General features: G+C 44.0%; 1 protein-coding gene across 2 annotated transcripts in view; it reads right to left on the bottom strand.

Moving 5' to 3' along the window:
* The window catches only part of LOC111272831 (uncharacterized), a 31,303-nt gene extending 5,367 nt beyond the window's left edge, over positions 1-25,936 (bottom strand). The window contains exons 1-4 of one of the 2 annotated variants that reach the window (XM_022854473.2): positions 24,652-25,936; positions 2,122-2,621; positions 553-1,168; positions 23-169 (exon numbers count right to left, since the gene is read on the bottom strand). In XM_022854473.2, the coding sequence (XP_022710208.2) occupies positions 23-169; positions 553-1,168; positions 2,122-2,188 (830 nt within the window). In that variant the 5' untranslated portion in view covers positions 2,189-2,621; positions 24,652-25,936. Of the gene's footprint in view, positions 1-22; positions 170-552; positions 1,169-2,121; positions 2,622-9,456; positions 9,788-24,651 lie in introns of those variants that run through there. The other variant, XM_086973402.1, reaches the window with a different exon arrangement.
* Positions 25,937-25,951: the final 15 nt, after the last annotated feature.

Genomic DNA, 25,951 nt, shown 5'->3' with positions numbered 1-25,951 from the left:
CTGAATTAGGGATGTAGTATACCTGAGGGCAGATCGTAGAATGGTAAGGTTGCTCGTTTTCCGATCGTCTTGAATGTTCGGTAGCTGTTTCTTAAGACTCTCGAAGCACTCTTTGAGATGGGCACGCCTATTCTTTTCCAGTTTATTATGCACTTCACGTGTACCAGCCCTATGAAATCAGAAGAGACGATATGTAGGCCTGTACCATTGCAGAACAACGAGGTACCTCAATAATCTCTGAATCCTAGTCGTAAATATATGTGTTCAGCAATAGACAAAATTAGGAATGTTCAATTAAAAGAATTCGGTTTTTTTCTCATATGCGTTATAAATACCAACTAAAGACGCTAACAACGAATTCTACTAAACGTAGGCAAACATAGTATTCGCAGTAGCATTGACAATGAATAGCTGCTACGGGTGGACGACCTTTTACTGATCCTGTTTATTTTCATCTTCGCACGGGTGAAGTGAATATCTTTGACAAGATTCAATCATCCATATGATGCCGGGAGTTTTTCTTTTATAACATGCATATATAGTAGAACTTACCCTCCACTTCGGCGCGACTGTTTATTGTGCGGATCGCGGCTGCTATCATCATGGGACGATAGCGAATCTGTACGCTGACGTGACGCGGCACTGCCGCTACGCTGGCGGTAGCCTGTAGATGTCGTGACGCCCGTCGAAGATAAAGCAAGGGAACCAGGCCCAGTACCAGCAGTACTAGCTAATGCTGCGCCTAGCGACAGTGGCAAAGGCGGTGAATTGCTGCTACTGCTGCTGTTGCTGTTCGTGTGCTGCGGCGCGTGATGCTGCTGCGGCTGCTGATGGTGGTGTTGGGTGGCTCCTCCCAAAGTCACGTGATTGTTGCTACTGCCCGCACCGTTACAGTTGCTAGCACTATTAAAACTGTTACTGCCTCCACCACTAATATCACCGGCAGAGGTAGCGGTGTGACTGTTCGCTGTCGTAGCACTTGAATTGATGCCATTTGGCACGTTGCTAGCACCGCTGCTCAGCTCCTTGTTGCTAATGCTGTTCTGATTGCTTCCATGGCTACCGTTAGTGCTGCTTTTATTACCGTGGTTATTAGCAGGTGTCGCCGCGACAGTGGTGCCACCTGCTGACAGCTGTGTAAACGTCGTATAGTCATGAGGTTCCTCACCTGGAGACATCATGAACAAGACGACTCATCATTAGACAAAAACGGGCATTTATCGGAAAACAATGGATATAAAGCTCACGGAAAGAAAGAGCAACAAACAACAGCGAAACGTATCGAATATGAAAAAACGAGTTGCCAATTCTTGCATCTTTCTCCGAACGAAACTGGTTGTGTGATAAACAGCATACGGGCGTAATTTTTATGCCAGCTAGATTCACCCCAAAATGCGAAAGACCGTCTCTTTCTGCTTTTCCTATAGGCATAGTTGTTTGTCTATTCGCATCTGTCTATATCTAAACCTGCCGGCCAAGACGACAAACTTTTCGCCTGTAAATTTTTCACTTTTTCTTTGACTTTCGATTAGCTCGAAATTTTTTTATCTCGAAAAACTTTTTTGATCCGCTGACTTTTAAACTCTTTGACAACTAGTTGCACTTAATCTAGGTTTTGGTTGGAAAAAATTTCTTATGAAATACCTGGATGTCAATCAAAGGCTTTGAGGTTGCGTGAAGCAAAACTGTTCAAAACTGATAATTTTGAGTACACATTGAAAAAGAGTAATACGAAAGCTTTAATCTTTCCTTAACATTTATTGCACGAAATCATAATTATTAATAGATACGCAAATACGACTGGTTGCCGAAAACCGTGTCACGCACTGGTGACGATGCTTTGCAAAATGGTACATGTGGGCTGGAACTTGTTGGACTAGAACTAAACCAAGTTATACTTTCACACCATTTAGAGGCCTCTGAGCAAAACAAAGACATTAATTACATGTGTACTCGAAAAAAAACATTGTTGCATGCAACTATAAATAATAAGCCCTACATCGGCTAGTTAAGTGAGACTAATGTGGCAGCACTTGCAATGAAAAAGCTTTTCATACATCGGAAGTCAAATGATTGATGGACCGAAGTTGTACGCAATATTTGGTGTTTGGTAATTGTTACCTCTTGCGCTGGCCTCGCTTTTGTATTCGAGGTAGCGAGCCGCCTCGAGCAGCGTGAAGAGACTCATTCCTTCTGTCTGCCTGCCGACCGGTCGCAGTATTATCTTAATTTAAATCACTCGGATACGCGAAGTATTGCCAGTTCGGGCAGCAGCACAGCGTTACAGGTGTTTTATTATTGGCCAACGGGCCTTCCGCCAGCTGCCAGGACGTAAATTGCCAGCTTAAGTTACGGCCGCCCACACACTGCAGAGGCCCCCCGCACTTCACTGCCGCACTTTCTCGAGCAGCTAGCGCTGGCGATTACGCCAGCGGTAGCGGCGGCAGTCGTACGGGGGCCCCAGCGGGGCTGAGATAGCCACAAATTGACCCAACTGCGGCCTCGTCCAGCTGCAGCTAAGACAGCAACCGCTCGTGCGACAGGCCAAGCGGAAAAGCTGTCTCGATCGATCGACGAAGCACGCCGCCGCGGGTGTTAAAGGTACGCAGCTTCAACTTATTCTGAAAAAAAAAAAGACAGCAGCAAATAACTTATTAATGGTGCAGATAGATTAATATGTAGGGGAAAGGCAGCCCTCCTCGATGGCTGGCGAAACAGTATATAGTCAAACGAATTATTTTTGTTTAGCAGTCTAAGAGAGCGTTTGCATGACCACAGTTACAAACAGAATGGCTTCTTAACCTCACTGTAAAGAGTAGCAGGCAACGACGCCTTGGAACAGCCCCGATGAACATCCTTGTATAAGGATATTTTAACTTAATAGACCAAATACTATCCAAATTCAATGGCATGAACTCTCAAAAGTCTCGTAAGTGAAAAAATAAACGAAAACTGTTCCTCTTTGAGGACGTAATGCTGCAACCTAAATAGGTCCATAAGATTTATTTTCTACGTATTAGGTTGTTATATGAATAGTATCGCTTTACCAGCTAACAAAAGGCACAACATTTTACCCTGTATTTGGTATTATTTCCTGCAATTTTGACATTTATTGACTCCTTCTCACCTGAAATCTTAAAACCTGATATTAAAGAACCAGTTCTTGGGACTTTCTTCGTTGTTAAATGCATTGTTAAACATTCCATTTGCCGGTGATCGGAAAAGGTAATTGCTTACGGGGTCTTGTTCGAAAGACGCAACTTAGTCATATACGAAAACAGATCCTGACTGACCTTGATTTTTCAAGCATTTCTCAGCGTACGAAAACTTGCCAGTCCAACGAAACGTAAATGCTGGTCTTTTTGGAATAAATATTTGTCTAAATTCTGGGCTTAAGCGTATCTTCCGGAGTTAGCTATTTGCTCATCTTATTCATATTGATGTGGAAACCAGAGGTCTCGTCACCCGCAATGACTCTGTACAGAAATCTGACGTTGTGGCTACGTGTTGTTCGGCGCCGAAAGAAATGTTGCAAGTCATTGAAAAACCATGTTTCCTCGTACGCTTCATCCAGTCTATAGCAAACTTGAACTAATTTTTGATAGTATTTCATTGGATGGTCGATTGTTGGCATTTGACTTTCTCAGTCAATTAACGAGTTTTTACGTCATCCAAGGTCTCCATCGGCCTCGGATGGCCAGTCAGGACGAGGGTACACCCTCCAGGTTCAGGAACCCATCTTAGAATCTTTTCGAGCTCTTCTCTTAGAGTACTTGCTACGTACGGCTCAAATATCGCGGGCTGTTTTCTTTGGCAGCTGTTCATCTACGGCAAAAGACGAAATAAGGCACATATCAAAATAGAAGCACTTTTTTCACCCGAATACCGACTACTATACAATAAAAGTGCAGCGGATTCATAAAGACAAGAGAAAACACTCCCGAATAAGCTACAGAATTTAGCAAGCAGTGGGGAAGCAGAAGGAAAATGGCGTATTAGAGTGATCAACATTACTTGTGTACTCGAAGCCTAAACGCAGCGTCAACGCGAGGACAAAAGCAACAGGCCGATTGGCCACAGGCGCACGAAAGAAATCACTAATTCGTTCCCGCTAATTTGGCAGTGAAATGATAAGGGTAATGATTTATGCATAAAAGAAAAAACTTTACGTAAAAATGCAAAAACAAGTCATCTTTTTTGTTTTTCATCGCACACGTAGCGCAGTATGTGTGGACTAGCTATACCGCGATGCAAATTGTTAGGTTGCATTAGATTTTTAAGTGAGCAAACGTATTTGGCCTAAAGGGCAAAAATCCATTATCACCTAAATATTGCCTTCCATTTTGTGTGCCTGAACTGGCACAACTTGAAAAGCTGTGTAACCTAGTAGTGAAGCGTGTATGTAATACTTGTTCTACTCGAATGGAAACCTAAACAAACCGTACAAAGCTGGTTTACACGGCAGTATACGGCAACCTATTACGTTTGCTATCAACTATTCAAACTTAGCAGGACAAATGTAAATACTCCTCCCTAGTTTTCGTCTAATAACAACTGTGTGTCACGAACAATAGACACTATAGATTCATTGATTACCCACGCTACACAAGGCACTCGAGCTCGTCTGCTCAATTTTTGATACTTGCATTGATGAAACAATGACTAGCTGAAGTGAAAGTCAATTTCTAGTGTTTTTATGATGCGATACCTTTGAACGTATATCGCAATCGAGCTATATAATAGGTCCATACATAGCTTGTTCGCCTATCCTGGGCCACTGAAGGGCTAATGCTTATTGCTCAGTTAACTGTCACAGGCATTACATTAACAGGCGGTCTGGCGTTACTCGGTGTTCCAGCCATTTACTTAGTAAGCACCTATGGCAGCCATAGATAGCAATGGCAGGCTTAAATGCAGATCTACGGCGACGCCAGGCTACGATAGTAAATGACGAATAAATGTTCATAACAGATTTTAGCGAATCGAATTGCGCGCGTCCGTGTATTGAACAAATACTACATATTGAATTAAAGGTACAGCAGAAAACACTGGATCACTCGTCAGATACTCTCCCGTCGACGGAGATACGGAGTGTGCGACAGACACATTTTCGTATCGCTGGCACTATAAAGGCTTTCGGTTAGTGTTTGATAGATGATAATAAATAGATCCTTTTTGTCATCTTCTCATGTTGATACTTTAAATGAAGTTTGTTTAAAATTAATGTTCTAATGTAGCTTTGCTTTAGTCGAAAATGTATCATTTTTATTTAGTTTGTTTTATTTGTTAGCGAGCGCTAATGTTATAGACTGTTACACCGCGAAGCTCACATGACAGCCTCGTCACAATGCGTTCAGGATAAGCAGTAGGATCGTAGCCTATCCTGCAGTTCACATTTTATGATGGTGTCACGAGTTCATAGGTATCCAAGGCTTTTATTATTATCCTTAAGGTCCTAACTAATGTCATCAAACAAAATTTCAAGGTTACATTACGCATTATTGCTATTCGATATGTTAATAAACGACGTTAAACACTTGAGCAAAGCTCTTTTTTCCTCCCTCCATCTAGTTGTTATATATATATATATATAATATGTATATGTATATATATGTATATAAAACATTGGATATGTATATGGATTGTCGAGAAAGGTATTAACCGTTTTCCTAGCTAAACTTTGAAGTCACACATCTTAGGTAATATGAGTCACGCGGGTCGGCGCTGGTGTTATTCGAAAGTAGTAGATGTGTTTGAACGCCTGTGTTTAGACTCAAAGCAGCGCCTCAAAGATGGGTAAGATCAAAATTCAAATTCATGCACAAATTCACCACATTTTACAATTTTCTAACGATAAAGGCACAAATGCTGCCCAGACCCATAAAAAATTTGCGCTTTTTATGGTCAGGATACGTTATCGGACGAAGCAGCCCAAAGATGGTTCTGTTGCTTTTGCTCTGGAAATTTCGATATGAAAGACGCTCCTCGTAGTGGTCGACCAATTACGAAAAAAGTACGCGATTAGCAGCCATGATATCACCAAGAAACTAAACATCTGCCACCAAACAGTTTCAAATGATTTGAAGGAAGCTGGCTGCAAAAAAAAACACGATGTTTAGGTGTTACACGAATTGACCTGATAGACTTTACTCGACCGTGTTTCCATCTGTGAAACATTACAGAAACGCAGCGAAATCGAGCCGCTTATAAAGCGCTTGATCACAGGTGATGCAAAGCGGATCGCATACGACAATAATGTGCACCTAAAAAGTAAACATAAAAAAATGTGCTTCACAACATGTGACAAGATTCAGTGTCACACCAGAGAATATGGTGATACCGTATTCGGTTGAATTGGAAAGGGACGTTCACTATGAATTTCTGTTGGCTGGCAAAACAATTGATTTGGACCCTGCTATCATAGCCGGGATCTTATTATCAGACTATCAGTCGTTTCGGTCTCTTGAGAATTTCCTTAACGATGTTAACTTAGTTTCAAAAGGGGGAATGGATAACTTGTCACAATTTTTCGCCCGGACACCACAAACGTTCTACCGTAATCGGATTATAGTATTATCAGAAAAATATCTGAATGTGATCAGAAAACATACCGCTGGCAATTCAACTAGTTACGATATCGTATGCTTTGGCCACGTTACATTATCTAGGACATAAGTCGATGAGTTTAATTGACTGGATGCATTTGCTAGGAAGAACTAAATCTAAGGACAGAATAAAAATAGACTATCGTTATGATAATGCCAAGTCGGCTATGCTACTTCGAGGTGGTGCGCAAAAGTTCTAGTCACCGTTCCAAATGTCGTTACATAACATTTCGAAAGAAGCAACTTATACGGTTTCAATATATTTATTGGCTTATACGAATAACCAGCTTTCACCTAGTCCCCTTCCGCGAAAAACCTAAATGAAAAATTCTTTTATACACTCAAAACTGCCACCTCAGTGAGGGTTTTCTCTGCTCAAGACCATGGTGGACGATGCAACTTCATGCCATTTTTGCCTCTCTTTTCACCCTGAAATCATGCGGGCCCGTCCACGTAAGGGCATTTGGTCATATACTTTGTGACACTACACAGACCTTCGGTACGAAAAAAAAATATAGATTCATCACCATCGTAACACGATTGCAAAGTAGAAGGAATCGACTGATCGGTTATGAGTTACATTTTTACTGTAACCTGCATAGATTTTTGACGTTTGTACTGACGGCTAGAGGAAGCGGATAGTTAGGCTACAACCTAACCACTATAATGGTGTGGTATATCGTGAAACTATATAGTCGTAGCGTAGAAGATGCACATTACGTATATATTATACGACAGAGATAGGGATAGTGCTGACGATCACCACACGCTGTGCTGTTGCTGCACTCAATGACAGTGGGCAACGGTGGCGTGTGGTCAATGAATAAATAACAATTCAGCTTGACTTTGTGGCTGGCTGCCTGCCTGCCTGCTGCCGCAGCAGCAGCAAATGCCTGGAAACAGCAACGACGTCACTATGATCATTATCATCGCCAACAACGCTTCCTGCTAGGGGGCGACAACTGAAAGCGTGCTAACAACAACAGTACTACTCACGGAAAGCCAACTTTCAGCCCACCCCCTATGGCCACCTATCATTCGCAGCGCCAGTTTCGCCTCCTTCGCCCACCTCTTCCTTTATTCATTCATCCGTCCACCCACGATTTGTCTAAACTGGACAGAGCAGCCCCAGCGATAGCACTAGTCACCTACCCGAAGCTGCTTCTGCTGCTGTAATAATTCTGCGTCGATGCCAAGCGCTGTTCTTTTCGTTGTAATTTCGTAGCAGCAGCAGCAGCAACAGCAGCAGCAGCAGCAGCAGCACGGCTGCAACAGACGCCGCACAGAGAGGGCAGCAGGCAGATAGACAGGGAAGGGGGAGAGAGACAAAAAGATTTGCACGCGCACGCACTCTCTCACAAGGAGATGATCGCTGCTGCTGCTGCTGTTAAGGTACTCCGCTGGCATCAGGCCCCCACCCACTGCAGCAGCAGCAGCAGCAGCAGCGTGATGCCACTACTGCAGCCGTTACCACCAGCATCACCACAACCAGCTGCTATATCCTGCTGCTACATTACAGTGTCCTGCCGCCGCTGCCACTGACGACGACAACATTTTCGCATCACAATTGCCGTCAAACTAAATAGTTACACCGACGATGCTGTCGTTGATGGTGGTAATGGTGCTGCGTAGTGTTATTATCGAACGACAAACGGTAGGTCTCTGCCACCGGTGATCACCAACTATCACGACTACAGTGGACACCGTCGCGTTGCCTCAATGGGTAGCGCTTGAGTAGTCGCTATTTAATCAACGACCGCCGTGGAACATTACGCAGGGCGTGAGAAAAAGACGCCGCCAACAACAACAACAACAACAACAACGTGAATAGGCACCACTCGAATGAACAGCACAGAAAAGGATCTCTGTCAAAGGCCGGGTCTGCATGTAATTTCTGTTGCGATCGTTTCCCTACTCCAAACTTCGCTGGACAACTACAAGTGCAACTTTCCGTCGACTCGTCGTGTTGTTTCTGCGATGGGTCGCGGAGTGGCTGGACGGCTAACAATACAGTGCATCCAGCGCTTGCGCCTGCCGTTGTTATTGAAACGTCGTCCCACGCGGAACGCCCGCCTGCTCACTCGCTGGCCGGTTGATATTAGTTCTGCTATTATGACAATTATTGTTACTACAACTCTAGCAGTATGATCATTCCCACAGGCGGCGGTAGATCACCATCGTACACATGGCCTTTTTGCTGTGAGCTGCCGGACACACTCTCGCACTTATCAACATGGTACCAGCATTAGCCGGTTCGATTTCTTGACTAGTCTCGATTAGCACGACTTCTAGCAGTACCGCCAGCAGTAGAAACTAATCACATTAACACAACTGCTCCTGCTGCCGCGGCCGACACGAGCTACACCGACCCGTTGAAATACTGCTCCTGCTACGTTGATCCGTTGTATTATCAACAGCACCGCTGTCGTCGTTGTTGTTGTTGATACTGTTGCTGCATCCTTTGCCTTTGCCACTGAGGCTGTTGTTGCTACCACCGTTTCGACTGTGGTCATTACAACAACTACAATCTATCAATGCTGCTGCCACTGTAGCTCCTACTGCACCATGAGCAGCAGCAGCAGCAGCTACTGGTGCAGATACAGAAAACGGATAGTAGCGGTAGTAGTAGTAGTAGCAGCAGCAGCAGCAGCAGCGGCTGGAGTACATGTAGTTGTTGTTGTTACTGTGGTATAGTGGAGGGCAGTTGGAATAGCTGGCGATGGTGCTGATGATAGCAACAAAGACAGGTATGTAAGCAAGCAGCTAATGAACTAACTGACCGGTTGGTTAGTTGGCTAACTATGTAGCTCGATTATATCACTATAGGTTAGGCGGAGGGCCACTCACTCACCGAGTAGTAGTTTTAAGGCAGCTGGCCGTTTTGCCGTGCGGTGCCTGCCTGCCTGCCTGCTTGCTTTAATTTGGCCTGTGCTGATCGTCGACGTCGTCGTCGCTTTTCCTGGCTACCTAGTTCTAGGCTTGCCTGCTTGCTTTCTGCTTGCAGTGAATTGCAAGACCCCTGCTGCTGATGCTGTTCATAATAGCCAGGACATGGGCGGCAAGCCGCACAGGCAGGGACCTGGCCACCATCACTACAGCCATGCTCCCGACAGCCACGCCACCCAATACCCTCTCCCAATGAGATATACACACCGAGACACATCTCACTGATACACTCACACAGCCACACACACCCACACCCACACACACACAGACACACAGACCCACACACACACGTACACACGGTCAGACACACACTGCACACATGCACAAACACAGGCTCGCAAGAACACCCAGAACCCGTCAACACACACATACGCGCCCCGAGCTCTCAGCAGCGGCAGCGACAGACAGGTCTCTCTCAGGCTGACAGGAGGAGGCCAACTATAGGCCAACAGCTAAGCGGTTAGGCGGCGAGCGGACGGGTGGCCGAACACATCGACAAACAGAGAGCTAAGAGCGATCGCCATAAACACATACACGGACATCCCGCGCCACCAGCCCCACAGCTGGGTAGTCCAACAGCGACTTACTCATCATACCCACGCGCATACAGACCGAAGCGGGCTTTAGAGGCGGCGGTGGCAGTGCCGTACGCTCCCACAGCTGTGCAGCTCGGTATCAAGAGCTACTCTGCACAGTCATCATTAGCGGCCGACCCTTTCTCCTCGCTCTTTCTTTCGCCCCTTTTTCCCTCCTCGTTTTTAGCGGGAATCCGCCGTTTCTAACAACAACAACAACAACACTATCGAAGCCGCCGTCGCTAACAGCAGCACTACGGCTATCGGCGGCATCACAACATCAACAGCGGCGGCGGCTGCAGAATTAACAACCTTAACATCTCTGTCCGCCCGCAGCGTCTCGTTTCACTCGTGTCAAGTTGGCGTGGTCCGGCCTGAGTCGTGCGTAGCCGTCGCCATAGTCACCCACCTTTGGCGCTGATACTTTCATCCATTCGTCTTCCCGAACCGGCAGTCGTCGTCGTCGTCGTCGGTGGCAAGAGCAGCAGCAGCATCACCGTCATAGCCGCCACCGACGCTGCTGTCGTCGTCACAGCTGCCGCGCAGCCTCCTGCCGGCCGCCAGGAGACTACAGTGTCGCCAGCAGCAGCACCAGCAACGCCAACACGGCCGCAAACGGCGGCCTAAACGATCGACCAACGCCGTGTTGGATGCTGGTGGCAAAGTAGTCAGCCAGCTAGCAAGTGTTGCTGCCCTGGTGCTCCCGACAGACCACTAAACCCTCTCCCATCTAATCATCATCAGCGTCGTCGTACTCATCGCCGATGCTACAAGCCGTCAGCGTCGTCGACCGGCGCTCGCATGTCCCATGATTGTTTGCCATGGCTGACCCTCTCCAAATGACACACACACACACACACCAACACAGACACACCAGCACACACTCACACAGACACACGCAGTCACAGAGACACACACAGTCACTAATTCGGCATCAGATAAAGGCACGCGTTGACAGACACACCGTGCTTGCTGCTGTCGCCGCCGCCGCCACCACCACCACCACCACCGCCGCCGCCGCCGCCGCCGCCGCCGCCGCTGCCGCTGCCGCCGCTGCTGCTGCTACTGCTGCAGCTGCCGCCGACGACGAGGCACATGGACACGACGCAACCGAGATACACTAGCTACAACTTATGGGTTCTCCATTTCTTGCGTTGTCTTTTCTCTTACTCTCTCTTCCCGAAACTAGAGAAGGAAACACAGTCCGCCCTCGCCCCATGAAACGTACACACATTGACACACAGACACGTACATACAAGCACACACACGCACCAGAGCCGCCGCCGCCGCCGCCGCCGCCGCCGTTGACGACGTCACACGAAGACAGCAGCGGCAGCCACGCGCCAACCCATGCCCTTCACAACAGCCGCGTCAATCCTAGCGACTGACTATGCTGGTCGGCTACGACGACGACAACAACAACACCAGCAGTTCAGCGCTTGTTAACGCTTCTAGTTACGATGGAACGATTCAACTCTACTAACTCTAACCGAACCTTTAATGATAAAAATAATAATAACATTATTAATAAAGATACTTCGAAGTAAGAGACCGATGATTACGTACAGCGTTTAGACCTTAGTAACCATATACTCAGATCGATAAGCTGCACGGATGCGAAGTTATAAGGTAACCTTTACTAATGCAGAGAGCGTTCGGTGTTCCACAGTGCAAGGCGCTCGTTTACGAATACATTTACATTACCGTTATAAAATTAGAGCCAATTATCGACATACACTTGCATTGGATATGCATAAGAGGAGCTACTACCTAGAATATTCGATGACTTGCCGTTTCTGTTTAGTTAAACAATCATGACAAACTCACAGCTAAGCGTATACTAGGATATCGCCTTTTCTTCTTGCCAATACGTGAAGATACGATGATGAAAATATTCAAATTGGAATATATATATATATATATATATATATATATATATATATATATAAGAAGTAATGAATAAATAATTTAAAAAAAAAATTACAAACATTGCAGGGTTAGGCAATTTGAAGCACCGCGAAATTGTCCAATATTTAAAAGTAGTCACTTTTCGGAACTGCTAAAAAATCATAACCATGTTCTCTTGATAGCAACTTAGGGATTTCCAACCTCTTCAAGATTGCTTTTCACTCTATTGACGAGAAAAAATGTTTCGATTTTCGGAGTGACAATATCTGATTTCGGAAATCGGTATTTCGATTGCGCCGCAGTAGGTTCAGTTTGTGACAACTGGCCTATATTTAATATCGCTAGAAATAAAATACGTCCACAGGGTTCTAGCTGAGCGAGTCCCTTAACAGTGAACAAATGATTAATCTCTTTGTTGGAAAAACTACTAATCACGACGGCCCCTTGGCTTATTATAATGTGTGAATGCAAGCCAATATCAAGGCTCAGCAAAGGGCGTTCGAGCCGTTTGCTGGAATTTTGTCGACGATTCCATCGTCCCGTAATACTGAAGCCGTACATTAAAAGGCAAGAACCCATAATAGAGCGAGCCGTGATATATAGGACAGTTATGATACGACAACAACAACAAATCTTAAATCAGATATCGTTTCGTTTGCAACGCAGTGTTCCTAACATTTGAAAAGCGCAAACAGGACAACGTCAACGGACGCACGCAGGTAACGCTGAGCTGCTCTTATTTGTGTATAGCAACGTATCGAGAAGTAAACCGCATTTCGAGATGCTCTTTTATGTGGATAACTGACCGTCATCGTTTAAATCGCTAATTACGCCATCCTATTCGAAGGCTACTGCAGAAGATTCTTTTTTCGTACTATTTAACAAGACTTTCCCAAATCAAATGGCGTCCATTGGTTTACTATTCATATATGTTCAAGACCGCCTTGACGGTTCAAAATTTCGATGCAGTGTAGGCAATTAACAACATATGTCAGATACGGTGCTTGTATTTCTTGAAAAACAAGATAATACTGTGATCGAACTAGCACATTCGAAAAAACTGTGCTGTTTAAAAAAACGGCAAGTACATGAGATACGTTCTTCTAACGCTATGCACTGACATTGTTCTTCTTTTTTTTTTTTGGGGTTGCTTCTACTTAACGAAAAACCAATCATAAAAAAAGGTATTCAACATACAGGCAGCGATCATACACAACTTCTTTCTGCTGGACTCTATGGAATCAGCATTGATGTCAATATAGCGTAGCTGTATCTGATTTATTTCTTACATTGCTTCAAATGCAATGGCCAAATGTAAGCGTAGAAGTGTTACATCGGTCAACTTCGCTTGGGGTAGCTTTGTCCCGCCGACTCTATCATCACGATCTGATGAGAATATCGCATCAGTGTTAGCATTAAGTTGGAACACAACAAATGGTATTTCTTCCAGATGCTACCATACCCATTTATCTATATGCTGCCTGAGAAAACTGCTCGAAGGTGGTTTATAAAGTTCAATAATCACATTTTAAAACTAGAAGAAACATCTGGCACAGTCGGTCAACCAGAATCGTAGAGGATCACCCAACGGCTTGGATAAGAACGGCCAGTTGAATTTACCAAAAAGAAGAAGAAGAACTACAGTTACGTGGCTATGGATAGGCACCTTGAATCAAGAGACTTACCGAAAAATTAGGGTCACGGTTATCCCATAAACAGAGTTCACAGCGCTGGGAAACACTGCTTCTTATTGTCTCGCAGCATCCCGCCTGGTGTCGGGACGCATGCGGCCATAATGGCAGGTTTCTATACAGCATTGTTAGGGATGACGAATGGAAGTGACGGTTCCACATCTCGACGATATGAAACGAATAGAGAAAGGTAACTTCGGAAGAATGGCCTAAGGATCTCCATTTTAAAATTATCATGATTTTCGTTTATCGAAAGCGAAAGGCTTGAAACGGTTGAGCAAAACTAGAAAATCAACAATGTTATCTAGTTTCGTCGAATGACCAATGCTGTCTAACGATAAAGAACCGATATAACAGGTACGGTTATCCTTCTCTATGGCCATGTCAGAGTAAACACGGCAAAAGCTGTCAGAGCCGCTATACGAGAACCTAAGAAGGGGGTTCGCGCCAATTTTCACTTTCCACAAATTTCACACCGACGAATTACTGCCTTTCCCTAATTTTGGCGTGTGAACTTTGTGTGTGACAGTAGAGAGCGTCTCTCTCTGAAATTTGGCTGGACGAATTATTCAACCGCAGACGCGCAATTTTTTACCGAAATGGAATAATTAAATTAGTTGAAAGATGAGAGAAGGTCGTGGAGTGGCAGTGGCATTAATTTGTAGTTACAATTCCAATGAAACACTTGTTTTTGTTAGATAGGATTACTTATCTTCCAACCTAATAAATTGTCCTTGAGCTTTCATAAGTAATAATAAATGCTAGTCTTAGTTAGTTTTGTGCCGGCAGATTTATGGGGCACGTCGTCAGAAATCCAGTATGAATGGGCCCCAATCCGTTGAATAACATCGTCATTAATGTCGCTTAGCGGTCAACCTAGCGGCGGACAGATCATCGCTGGTCAAAGATGACATCGATGATTTGGATGACACTAGTTCTAACAATGCGCATTATAGTATTGCTACGACAGCTGCCCCGAAAGGTCCATTGTCGGCATTTTGGATGTCTCCTTGAAGTTCTCTAACAAGGATAAAAGTGATGAAGAAGAATGATCGTTCTTCTTTTGGCCTGTGTGACGAAAAAAAGTTTTGTGGACAAAATATGACTACAAAGATACTTCAATGCAATACTGGGCGGTCTTCCAAAGAGAACTGCCGTAGCGATCTTCACGGGGTTGCTACCGGACGTCACCCTCGAGAAACTAGTCTCTAGAGAGACACTTAAACGAAGTGAGACAGACAAATCTGCTGAGACATCACGTGTGAAGGCTGGAACCTTTAAACTAGTCGAAGACAACGTTAGGCAAACGCGGTGTGGGTCACTGATAACGTTTTATTACCGTTTCTGACGACGCGATACACATTAGGAGATGGTCGTTTTAGATACATCAAGGTGTCACTAAAGGAGACATTGAGGACATATTTTATGACCTTCCTTCCAATTTTTGCGGCCACTTACAACGACCCCTGTCTATAGTATTTGAACATCTCATTACGAAAGAATAAAGTGAGACGATCACAAGGGCAATCTCATCTCTTGAACAGAGAATAACAAATAAAGGTCTGGCGTTTAAACGTCCTGAGGCTTTGAAATGTGCAAGACCGAAGAGGCTAAATCTTTTGACAATCCCTGAGAGCAGACAGTTTGCATGCGACCAAAATGCAATTTACCCGAAATCCCTGCTATAAGAGGGAGTCGTAAGTATTTAAGGAGGTAACGATGTAGTCGTTCTCTCTGTTTTCACTAGTCAATCTTGTATTTAATGTAATGTGTTTAAGACAAGGTCAGATGGGATCGCTTTAGATTTTGTTCACAGTCGGGCGCACAGCAGGTTCTGATGAAACGTTCCCTTTTGTCCTGGGATTGTTTCCAATGTCGATCTTTTCTCAGTAGATCCTAACAAAAAACGTGAGCTCAATTTTTGCCTTGCGACGGAAAAGTCTATGTCGAAGCTGGGCTATTGCTAAGGCCACGGAACACGCTAAGCTGAAATTCATTGATCTATCGAAATTGCGCTACGTTTACAATGTGTAGTGGCCTAATTGTCGAAACGATGCCAGCTGGAACTTGTTAGTATTACGGCTGTTTAGAGGCCACGGATAGTAAGTACACAAATATCCAAAATGTTGTATGGAATTTTGGGCTAATTATTACATATAAAGCATATATGACAGATAATGGCTCAACTATAGAGCATAGTAAGTTTTCAATAAGTTATATCTATGACTGGTATTTATAGTGTGTTAATGTTGGTTTTCATCCTAGTACGGATCTTGGCGCTAATAAGTTCAATAAGCAATAACTTAAAACAAGGTTTACTTATTCGTTTTAGGGTACGCATTCACTCCGAGAAATCTGTAAGAGCTTTATTTAATTGGTATGCCATGTCCCCATGACACCGTCGTTGTACTCATTTCCTTCGAAGAACATTGTATATTTTTTTAATCTATTTAAGGCTTGCGAATAATGGCAATTTTGTTGTTACAGTGCACGCTCGAAGCCTCGTTTTTGGCTCTTCAGTGTGACGATATTAAGATGAAATATTGCGCACAAAAGGTATCACTCATTAGCGTTAACGCCAACGTTCTGTAACAGGTAGCTCACATCTGTACACCGTCACATTCTAATTTGCCTCGTAACTTGTAGACTTTTTTTTTTTTTTAGAAAAAAAAAAGTGTTAAATTGCTTTTCTTAAAAAATATGGCTTTGCTTCGTAGTTAGGTAAATAATTTCGAATGGAACTCTTTCTACAGCAGTTGTCAGGTCAGCGCACTTGGTGAATTTGGTCGTAGATTATGGCATAAACACTTAGAGCATGTTTTTTTTCTATGTCTATGATAAAAACTTTGGCAATAAACGGTTAAATATTTAAAAACGAATCAACCCTATGTGCCGTATGATCATCACCAAATAACATTGGGCTGGTTTGCACTCTTACAAGTAACCTCCAAATTCACAAACTGTATAGTGATTTACGTTTGTGCTTAAGTCTAAAAGTGCATCAGTTTGAAGAACCCATTTATTGTTCAGTCAATGGCTGAGGTATTGAATTTTATATCTGTAATGCGTAGGTGAAATATCCTCAACAGCGTTGAAGCTACCGCGTCCTGGACCACTTTATTCTTCGATTGTTTTCCGGTGCGCGGCATAAGTTGCCCCGGTTGTCGTTATAAGTAAGCAGACGAGCAAAATCATAGCAGCTGCTCGCATCGAGCTGGGCCTTGAAATACCTGCTGATAGGTAGATTGTAATTACCGAAGCGGTCATATGGTATATATTATTCATCATGGCGATGATGTTCGTTAATGAACTATTTTGAGATCTGTTCGACTCCTAAATGTTTGCCTTTTACCCTGCTTCGATACAGCTTTCTAATAGGGTTACTAGATTGATATAAAGTTTCGAATTTCCGATCCGTACATTCTCACGATACGATGGCATTTTTATAAACACAGATGTGCATCAAACTTTTGATAGGACTTTAGAGTACACGTCATGACGCAAGTCGCACTATCCTTTTGGAACTACAGAAAGTCGGAGTGCAAAGAATCATGGGCATTACATGTTTCGAGATTGGGTACAATGCGCTCCTCATGCAGATACATCGAACCAATATCGATGCAGAATTCACAGAGGTTCACTCCAGAAGTTATAATGTAAAAAGCATCAGGTTTTATGCGGTAAACACCTAACCTCTGGCACCCTTAGCTAACCACAATATGTGCCACCTTGAGAGTTGGGTACGGAGACAATCCATGGTTTTATCTCTCAGGACCTATCTTTTTTTTAAGATGCTGGTGACAATTGGATCTGAATTTGCTGACTTGTTTCAGCTGTGCAACTAACCTATGTAAACAATCGACAATGACAAGTTACTCGCCCGAGCCTTTGTGCTCAGTTCGAAATACTTCTTGCAATGCATCTTACATTGGTGAATAATTTCAGTTTTTTTCAGAACATCAATTGTATTGGCCAACGGCTTTAATTTACTTCCGCCAGATTTAGGCCTCACGCTAGTGAACGGCCAAAAAAGCCACAAAGGTATTTTTCATCTATTATAAACTCGATGCGTTTAAGACGTTATCTAGATACAATTTTACTAAGGTCTGCTTTGTTGGCTTTTTGCATGACCATTAACTGTTTCACACATTTTTTTTTTTCTGACCACTTTTCCCCATACACCTAGCCCTATCTCTGCAATAGCAACACGGATATTCTTTTCTAAGCTTTGCCCCCAGTTTATGGATTGTCAGAGACCGAGAATTTTCAGGCTGTCTACAAAAGGAGTTTACATCCTAAAAAAAAAAGACACTGTCTGAAGCAGTATGTAGGTCAGAGGCATTTCTGGCTTTTTCCTTTCGACGGAACTATAAACTTTGTTCACTACCAGGAAATCATCTCAGGTTTTCTTATACATCTTTTCTACTTTCGCTATGACCCGGTTGCTATAGTCTTATACTTACGATCATAACATCTCTGCTTCGACCACCAACAGACGCGCAGTCTCTTCTAGTTAGCACGACAGAGTTACCATAGTTACAGGTGATATGCTAGGCTATGATCGTTCCTATCTCTAATTCAAATGACTTCCCCGAACACGAGTAACAAATGTTTGTTATTGGAACAGAAAGTCGTTAACCCAGGCAGGACTGAATGCTGTGGACAAATCTGGCGGGCTAGCTCATTTATGACGTTGCCTCATGACGTACTGCAGCTCATCAATGGCGCCTTGTACATTGTAAACGCTCATTGGCATAAAAATCATATTATAGCGTGATATCATGCTCCTTGTTATTTCTAGGCGATACCGAAACTGGTAAATAAATAATCTACGAGAGATTTGAGCATTAACAGGTGCAAAGCTACATTCGAGTAACGTGCATTCAGTTATTCCATATAATTATAAGGATACACAATTTTCTGTTCGTACATGCTATGACTATACGTTTCATATTAAGTCAAAGCTGCCCATGTTTACATTATATTATACCATATTACTATATTCAACTGCAAGTTCCCAATATAGACAAATTAATGAAGAAATTATTACGACAAGACTCGCAATCAGACTAAAGATAAGCATAAACGAAGATATTCGAGCTAATAAAAACTTACATATACATGTGTAAAAAAAGCAAAACAATATCTCCTACGAACTGTATGCAGTCTTCGATGTTAAAATCGTCTTTCCATAAGTCGGATAGAAGGTTGAAATAGATAAGATAACAGGCAGTATATAATGAGCGTATCGAATAAAGTGGCGACTAGGAATATGATAAGGAACAGTGACTATGTGGTCCGCGTATGGCGAAAAGATTAGACAAAAATAACTGTTGCTCGAATTATAAATCCACCAAAATGCTTCATAACCTGCCAATGATAGCATTGTCTTTAGAGCGATTGTGGAGTGTATACTACTTAATCAGTTGTTTTACACATAGGCCCGAACAGCTTGCTCACAGATGTTCGAAGGCCGTGTATGGCCTCGAAGGCCCTATCTCAAAATACCCATAGTAAACTGTGACTGGCCCCTTCTCGTGTTAGGGCAAATTAGGAGGAAATTGGCCATCGTTTTCAAGGAAAAATCATTGTACACCCGAAATCGCTGCATTCTTGCCTTTCTAATTCCGGAAGATTAACGTTCTGAAGCAAAGGACGTGCCCGCGTCAAGTAGAAACGCCCGGTAGCATACGCTGTGTCAGGAACCAATGTCAAGATCGTGCTGTGGAACTCTGGTTTACAGAAACAGACCGCAAAAAAATGTTTTGCATATTACTAAAGCACAAAGCCTAGTAGAACCCAACAATGCTTGCACAACCCTGTCGATCCGTTATCCACCAATTTCACTTTAACGTCTCTGATCCGGTTAATAGCTTTTAAGTCACTGAAGACAAACACTGCTCTCCCCTACACTTGTGTAATTATTTCGAGTTGAATATCACATAGGCAGCGTACGACAACAATGGATTCGACGAGTATCATATTGGACGAGCAGGAATCGAATATTTTTCGATGCACCTGTCAGACAAGAACCGGCTAGAATTCTCATCAGACTTTTACCGGAACGTTAAACTTCAGTGAGTACAGTTATATGACAAAAGCATTGTATTAATCGAATTTTACGGAGTTGGAGCAGTCGACACAATGGAACAGACGAGGTAAGAGTATATTGACAGGTTGGGTACTATATACGGCAGAGGCGACGCAATAATGAAGTTCGTTTTTCGAACCTTTTTTTGAACAACGAGATCGTGGTTGCTACTGGTTGCCCTTCTTCCTTGAGCAAAAACCCCTGCCGTGTCTGCGTATCTTTCTGTATCGGTATAAACGCAAGCGTTACTTTTACCATACCTACTAAAAGCTCGTCTCTTTCTTGATTTTTCCATCTTTCTCCTATGAAGAGTATCCCACACGTTAACGGAAGGCTAGCGACCTATATTGCGCATACTGTGACACATCTACCTTTAGCCGAGTTTATCCTCTTAGCTAAGAAGGTGGCTAGCCACCGTTGTTGTCAGCGCGCTGCCCCTACAGAGGCCAACCTTTCCGCTACTAAGCAACAGACGCCGGTAATAGGCACAAGACTGGTGGCGATGGTGCTGCTGCTGCTCACGCTATCATAGTGGCTTTACCACTTTTTGAGCAGCAGCAGGCAAACCCTCTCCATCTCCATTCTGGCCCTTTCCACCCGAAGGACACTAGCGACTGACTGTCGCAGTCAAGTGTTTGCTGGCAGCAACACGCACTAACGCACGCGGTCTCCACGACGCCTGCCTGCCTACCTGCCTACCTGCCCAGCTAGCCACCCGACCCAGAATGCCGCGACACAATCACTCCGATAGCAACGGCAGCTGTATCAGCAGGCAACACGCCAATGTCGACATGCTCAACTGACTGACACAGCACGCTTGCGTGTCGCTTAAAAGAATAAACAACTCCATTGTTGTTATCGTCGCCTCACATCAGGCATCTACTATATGCTGGTAGCAGCGTCACGACGTTCTACATATTATAAACATCTTAACCAGCGCCGTCGTCCCTGCTTTACCTGTTTTCCCTAACATCAAAGTCGGTCGTGATAAAGCAGATGCAAAACGAAACAGGCTATTTAGCCCAGGAGGTCGATGTCCTTGAAAATTGGTGAATTCCGATCCCCTTGAATTCAGTACAGCATAATTCTGTACTGTTAAAAGCGAAGATTTCGAAATGGTCTTAACTAATAAGCGAACCACAGAGTTCTTATAAGCCCCTTGTGGTAAATATTTTTTTCTAGAGCACACGAATAAATCAACATGACTAATTACCATAGTTGGAGCAGAATGGGATTTTTTTCGGCATTAGCGGGTTTAGCCTGTCCAAGGCATTATCCACAAGAAAATGCCATATGCAGTGATGGGTGCGTTTTACCTCTGACAAACAATCTTACACGTTATTCAGCAGTCCGTTTACCAAACCCTTTGAGTTTACGGAGTGTCTAACTATTGGAAATTTCAAATCAAACGTTTTGCAGAGATAGGCCACTCACGATCACAGAATTTTTAACTTGATTTTACTATACTTTCCACCTTCTCATTTAGAACCGCTGTAGGTTTAATGACTTTCAATGATTAATTAGTCGCCACTTATTTTCACTTACTTTAATTACCTATTAATTTTGTCGCCTGTTTTGTGGGTGATATTACACTGAGAGTGTGTCAGTCTAATCGTCACTTTTGCTTCTAGAAGCATTTCATTTAACTAACTACAGCCTTTATCATTAGGCAATCATTACCGTAAAAAAAGTCTAGGCATAGTTAGATCCATGCAGTTAAAATTATTGTTTACTGGTAAGCTAAATGCCACGTCTTTTAGTACACAAAATGATTATCTTTTTCTCAATTATGTTTCGATAAGCCTTTCCATTAGGCGAAGGACCCTCAGGTCGTGCTTTTCGGTCGAATACTATCCCTATTCTAATGTCAGAAAACATCATTAAGTCAAACTCATTTTCACACTCGGGTACGTCGGGTAAATAAAGTTAAATCGTTAGCAAATTACATGCCACATATTAGCCGTTAGGTATTGTGGTAAACTATTTCCTGAATGACAGACGCTTGAACTGATTAACAATTTGGCCCTTGGCACCATTCACCCTCACAATGTACATAATAAATCTATTTTAATGTCTAAAACAACTGCTACAATAAGCGACATTTTGTCGAAAACTTGACAATTGAAGTTTATCAGAATGAGGTAAATTCTTACCAAAGTGAAACAGCATCGCATAATCAAAACTAGTCTTGCAACATTAAATATTATGTCAGTTCGGTTATATATGGCACATAAAATCCGCTAGTAGTACTTGGTCGTCGCTTATTCTGTTTGTTCAACTCTTCGATTCAAGTTGATCCCGCGTACGGATAAGGCACAGTCTGCTGTGTTCCGTTTGTCATTGACTGACCAGTGTCTGTAGTCGTAAAAGTAGCAGAAGCTGTTGTTGTATTAGAGTAATGAGTGCGCTGCTCGCTTTCTTTATTGGTCCGTCAGCTCATGCATTGACTTGCTCGACGCGAGATCCTTCCGCCGCTGACCCCCTCCCTTCCTCACCCGCAGCAGCAGCTGCACCTTCACCGTCACCACCGTAATTCTAATCAACAACAGCCTTGTTTTCTTCATACCCCACGCACCTACTTATAGATAGATGGACAGGTTTGCATGCACTCACGCAGTCCCACAAGGATCCACACGCACACATGTACAAGTAGGCATAGGCTCATGCTCTCGGGAGCGGAAGCCCTTTCCTTCTTTTTCCCGGCTTGACTTTATTTACTCTCCTGTTTCGTCTGGTTTAACTGGTCAGAGCTGGCTGCTCTGCTCGTACCGTTTCAGCCACGCTAGCAGCAGCAGCACACCCTAATCGCGCCAATGTTGGTACGTGTGGCTGCGCCATTAGCGGCGGTTGCGCCGGTAGTCGGCGTAGTTGTGTAGTACATGATAGCTAGAAAAGCAGCGTGGCTAAAAGGAAAGCTGAGCCGTGTTTTAGCAAGCAGCAGCAGCAGCAACGGCGTGCGTGCCACCGCCAGCCAGCCAGTTTTTTCCCTCTGCTGCTGCCCTCACCACTGCCCTCTCCATTGAGCCACGTGGCACACGAATGAAGGAGCTGCCAATGCCACCGGTGCTGCGGCCGTCACCACCAGCAATGGCAGTACCGTGATGCTGCCACAGAACAGCAGGAGGCTGCAGCAGCAGCAGCAGCTTTGGTGACGGCGGCGGTAGTGATAGAGGTGAAGTCTGGCACGACGGACGGAGCCTGCTGCCTAATGGCTACCCGATGCCTGGTAAGGCTCATAGCAAAGCTGGCAGCCTGGACAACAAGCAGGTTCTCGATCTTGTGCACCACCTGAGCTAAATGTATTTTCTATAACTGTAATTTATCATAGCCATTATATATTGTAGCACTCTGTAATATCGCATCCTATTCCACATATTAGCAGACTAAGAATGATATTTTCTCTTCTATAGGATAGAATAAAACTGATATACCATTTTCCTTGGTAATCGAAACACAATGTAAATGTCTTCTACGATCAACTCTCAAATTAGCTTCGTCTATAACGCACACTCTTCTCTCTCTCAAACCTAACAGGTTTCATTATACTGCCCGTGTATACATAGTTGACATTTTTCTGGGACCTTATTTTGCCAGAAAAATCTAATTATGTGGAATGGACAAATCGGAGCACTTTGATTCCTAGTCGTTATAAGAAGGAAGACATAAATCACATTTAGCTCATCATCGTCGTTTAACCTAGTGATTACTATATGATCGGGTTCTTAACGGCTAATCTCTGAGGTGGTAAAAATTGGGATTTTAAAAAAGGAAACGCGTGCTGGGAATACCATGGTGAACGCATCATGGATCATAACTAGAGGAAACCTCACGAATAACGAGTGCACCTATAGTACCCAAAGAGCCACCGGTTGCTTGCAAAGAAACGTCAGTCAAAAGACATAGCCTCCAAGACAGTTATGGCACCTACCCATTTGCACCTATTCGCTAGTCGCTTAAGATAGGTAAGGATAGTAGAATATCAATTAGATGTAGGTGTACAATGAAAACAATGGTACCCGAATGGTTCGTTTGAGGCATATAGAAGAGGACTACATAATCTGTACAAGCAAGCGAGCAGATTTTTCCAATTTTTCGCACAGTAGCTGCTAACTGAATTTTAAACTTGTGACTTAGGTTAAATCAAGTTATGAACACATTGAGCGAAAATTTCGCCGGTCCATTATGTCAGCATTTACTGCAGTACTAATTTTAGCCGAAGGCAGATTCTAGTTGATGGAATCAAGATAGCATATGCATTTCTTCATCTACTGTAATTTATATAATGTGATTATTAGGTCGTCATACTAAACAGATGACAGACAGGTGTCTGAAAGAATAGATTAAGAGATCTCTGCTGTTGCATTGCTGTTACTGGCTGTAAGTGGAGGATTCTCGATCATTGCTTCCTTGAAGTAGTCTGAAGGCCTAGTATAGAATAGTAGTGCAGGACAAAACTAAACTGCATAACACCGATAACAGCCCAGACTGGAGCAGAGCAGAATAGAGCAGCTGGGTTGCTGCCTGGTCCACCGACCGGTAGGCGCCAGTCGTACGGCAGAAATCGTGAGGGGGTAAGTGAGGCACCGCTTAGTTGGGTGTTCCCGTGCCGTCTTATGGTAGGAGTTGTGCATAGATGACGCTTACACGCGCATTTCACGTGAATACCGTTGCTTGTTTGAAAGAAGGGCTTCCTTTATCGGTTCAGATCAACCTACTATTTCTGCTAATGCTCTGATACATCAGCTATGGCCCTCGCTGATGAATTGTGTTAGGTCGTTTATCAGCGTTACGCTGTTCTGGAAACTGCTTTGCCATCTATGGTAGGGAGTATTTACCTTTAGCCGATCGCCGGTGTCTCGCCGTCGCTCGTTGTTGGCTCGATTGCGTCACTGAGCTGCTGTCGTCCACTGTAGTGACAGCAATGGATGCATCTACCACTGCCAACTGATATCACTGCTTCTTGAGCTAACTGACTGCCCGTTTGCTTGCCTTCGAGCTAGCCAGCTACGATTAGATGATAGATAGATGGCGCGCCGCTGCTATCTCTTGGAATTTGCTTGGCTGTTGGAGTTACTGCTTCTTTATGTTGCCAGTGTCCTTCTGTGGCGTTGTTTTCTCTACGGCGGCGGCGGCGGCGGCAGCAGCGGCAGCAGCAACAGGCTGGGGGTGGCTGGGATGCTGCTACTGCTGCAGGTGTATACCCATATTCGTTAACGAGAACGCAGCAAACAGCTGCTGATGGCAACCTAGCAGGTATAAAGGCAGGTGAGTCGTCGATGGCTCGCTAGCCGGAAAGAGATATGTAAGCTCTGCAGGGCACCGAACACCAGCAATGTTGCTAGAGAATCGCGCCGCTCGCACGTTTACGCAGACATACACACACACACACGCACACAGAGACACCGGGAGTCAGCACATACGTCGTCCACACAGGGTCGACATGGTCACCAGCACCGAGATACCGATTGACACGCACAAATAGATGGGTACAAACAGGCAGAGTCCCGGTGTAACAAGCGTAAAGCCGATCTGAAGAACAGGCGACGGACAGCCAATGAAGCTATAACAGATGAGCTTCCTATATCTTCTAGCTATCTCAGTCAGTCAGACATCGATTAAATAGTGAATCAGTCACTGATCACTGAGTTAAGAGCTGTGTGAGTAAATAAGTTGTTCTTAGTCAATAGGTCACGACTGTGGCCGCAGAAAGCCTTGCAGGGGCTCTAGCAGCAGCAACGGCTACGGCGGTTTGTCTTCGTCAGTTTATTGTTGAGTGGTTTGTTCTTGGCATTTTGGCGGTGAGTGACCTGCGGTGGGGTAAGGTCGTGCACAGCGGAGTCCGTAATCGCTTTGTGACACTGATCTGCTATTATGCTGCTGTTGCTGTCGTTATTTCCACCCCTGTTGACGTTACATAGAAGAGCACTGCACGACACAGCCCAACATTACATCTAGGCGCCGTCATATTCAACAATGTTTTTCCCAGTGGCTCCGTTCATTGAGAACACCTCGTCTTGTTCATGATTAATCCGTGCTTTTAATTATATCATGACAGTAAGAACGGCCATATAGGCATCTTGTTCAGTTCACTTCTGTAAGATGGCTGCTAATGGTGATGTGTACAATAATGACAAC

This window comes from Varroa jacobsoni, unplaced genomic scaffold (assembly GCF_002532875.2).
Source record: "Varroa jacobsoni isolate VJ856 unplaced genomic scaffold, vjacob_1.0 contig03463, whole genome shotgun sequence".
NCBI classification, from domain to species: Eukaryota; Metazoa; Arthropoda; class Arachnida; order Mesostigmata; family Varroidae; genus Varroa; species Varroa jacobsoni.
The sequence above is the reverse complement of the archived record's forward strand: the minus strand, read 5'-3'. Positions and strand labels throughout refer to the sequence as shown.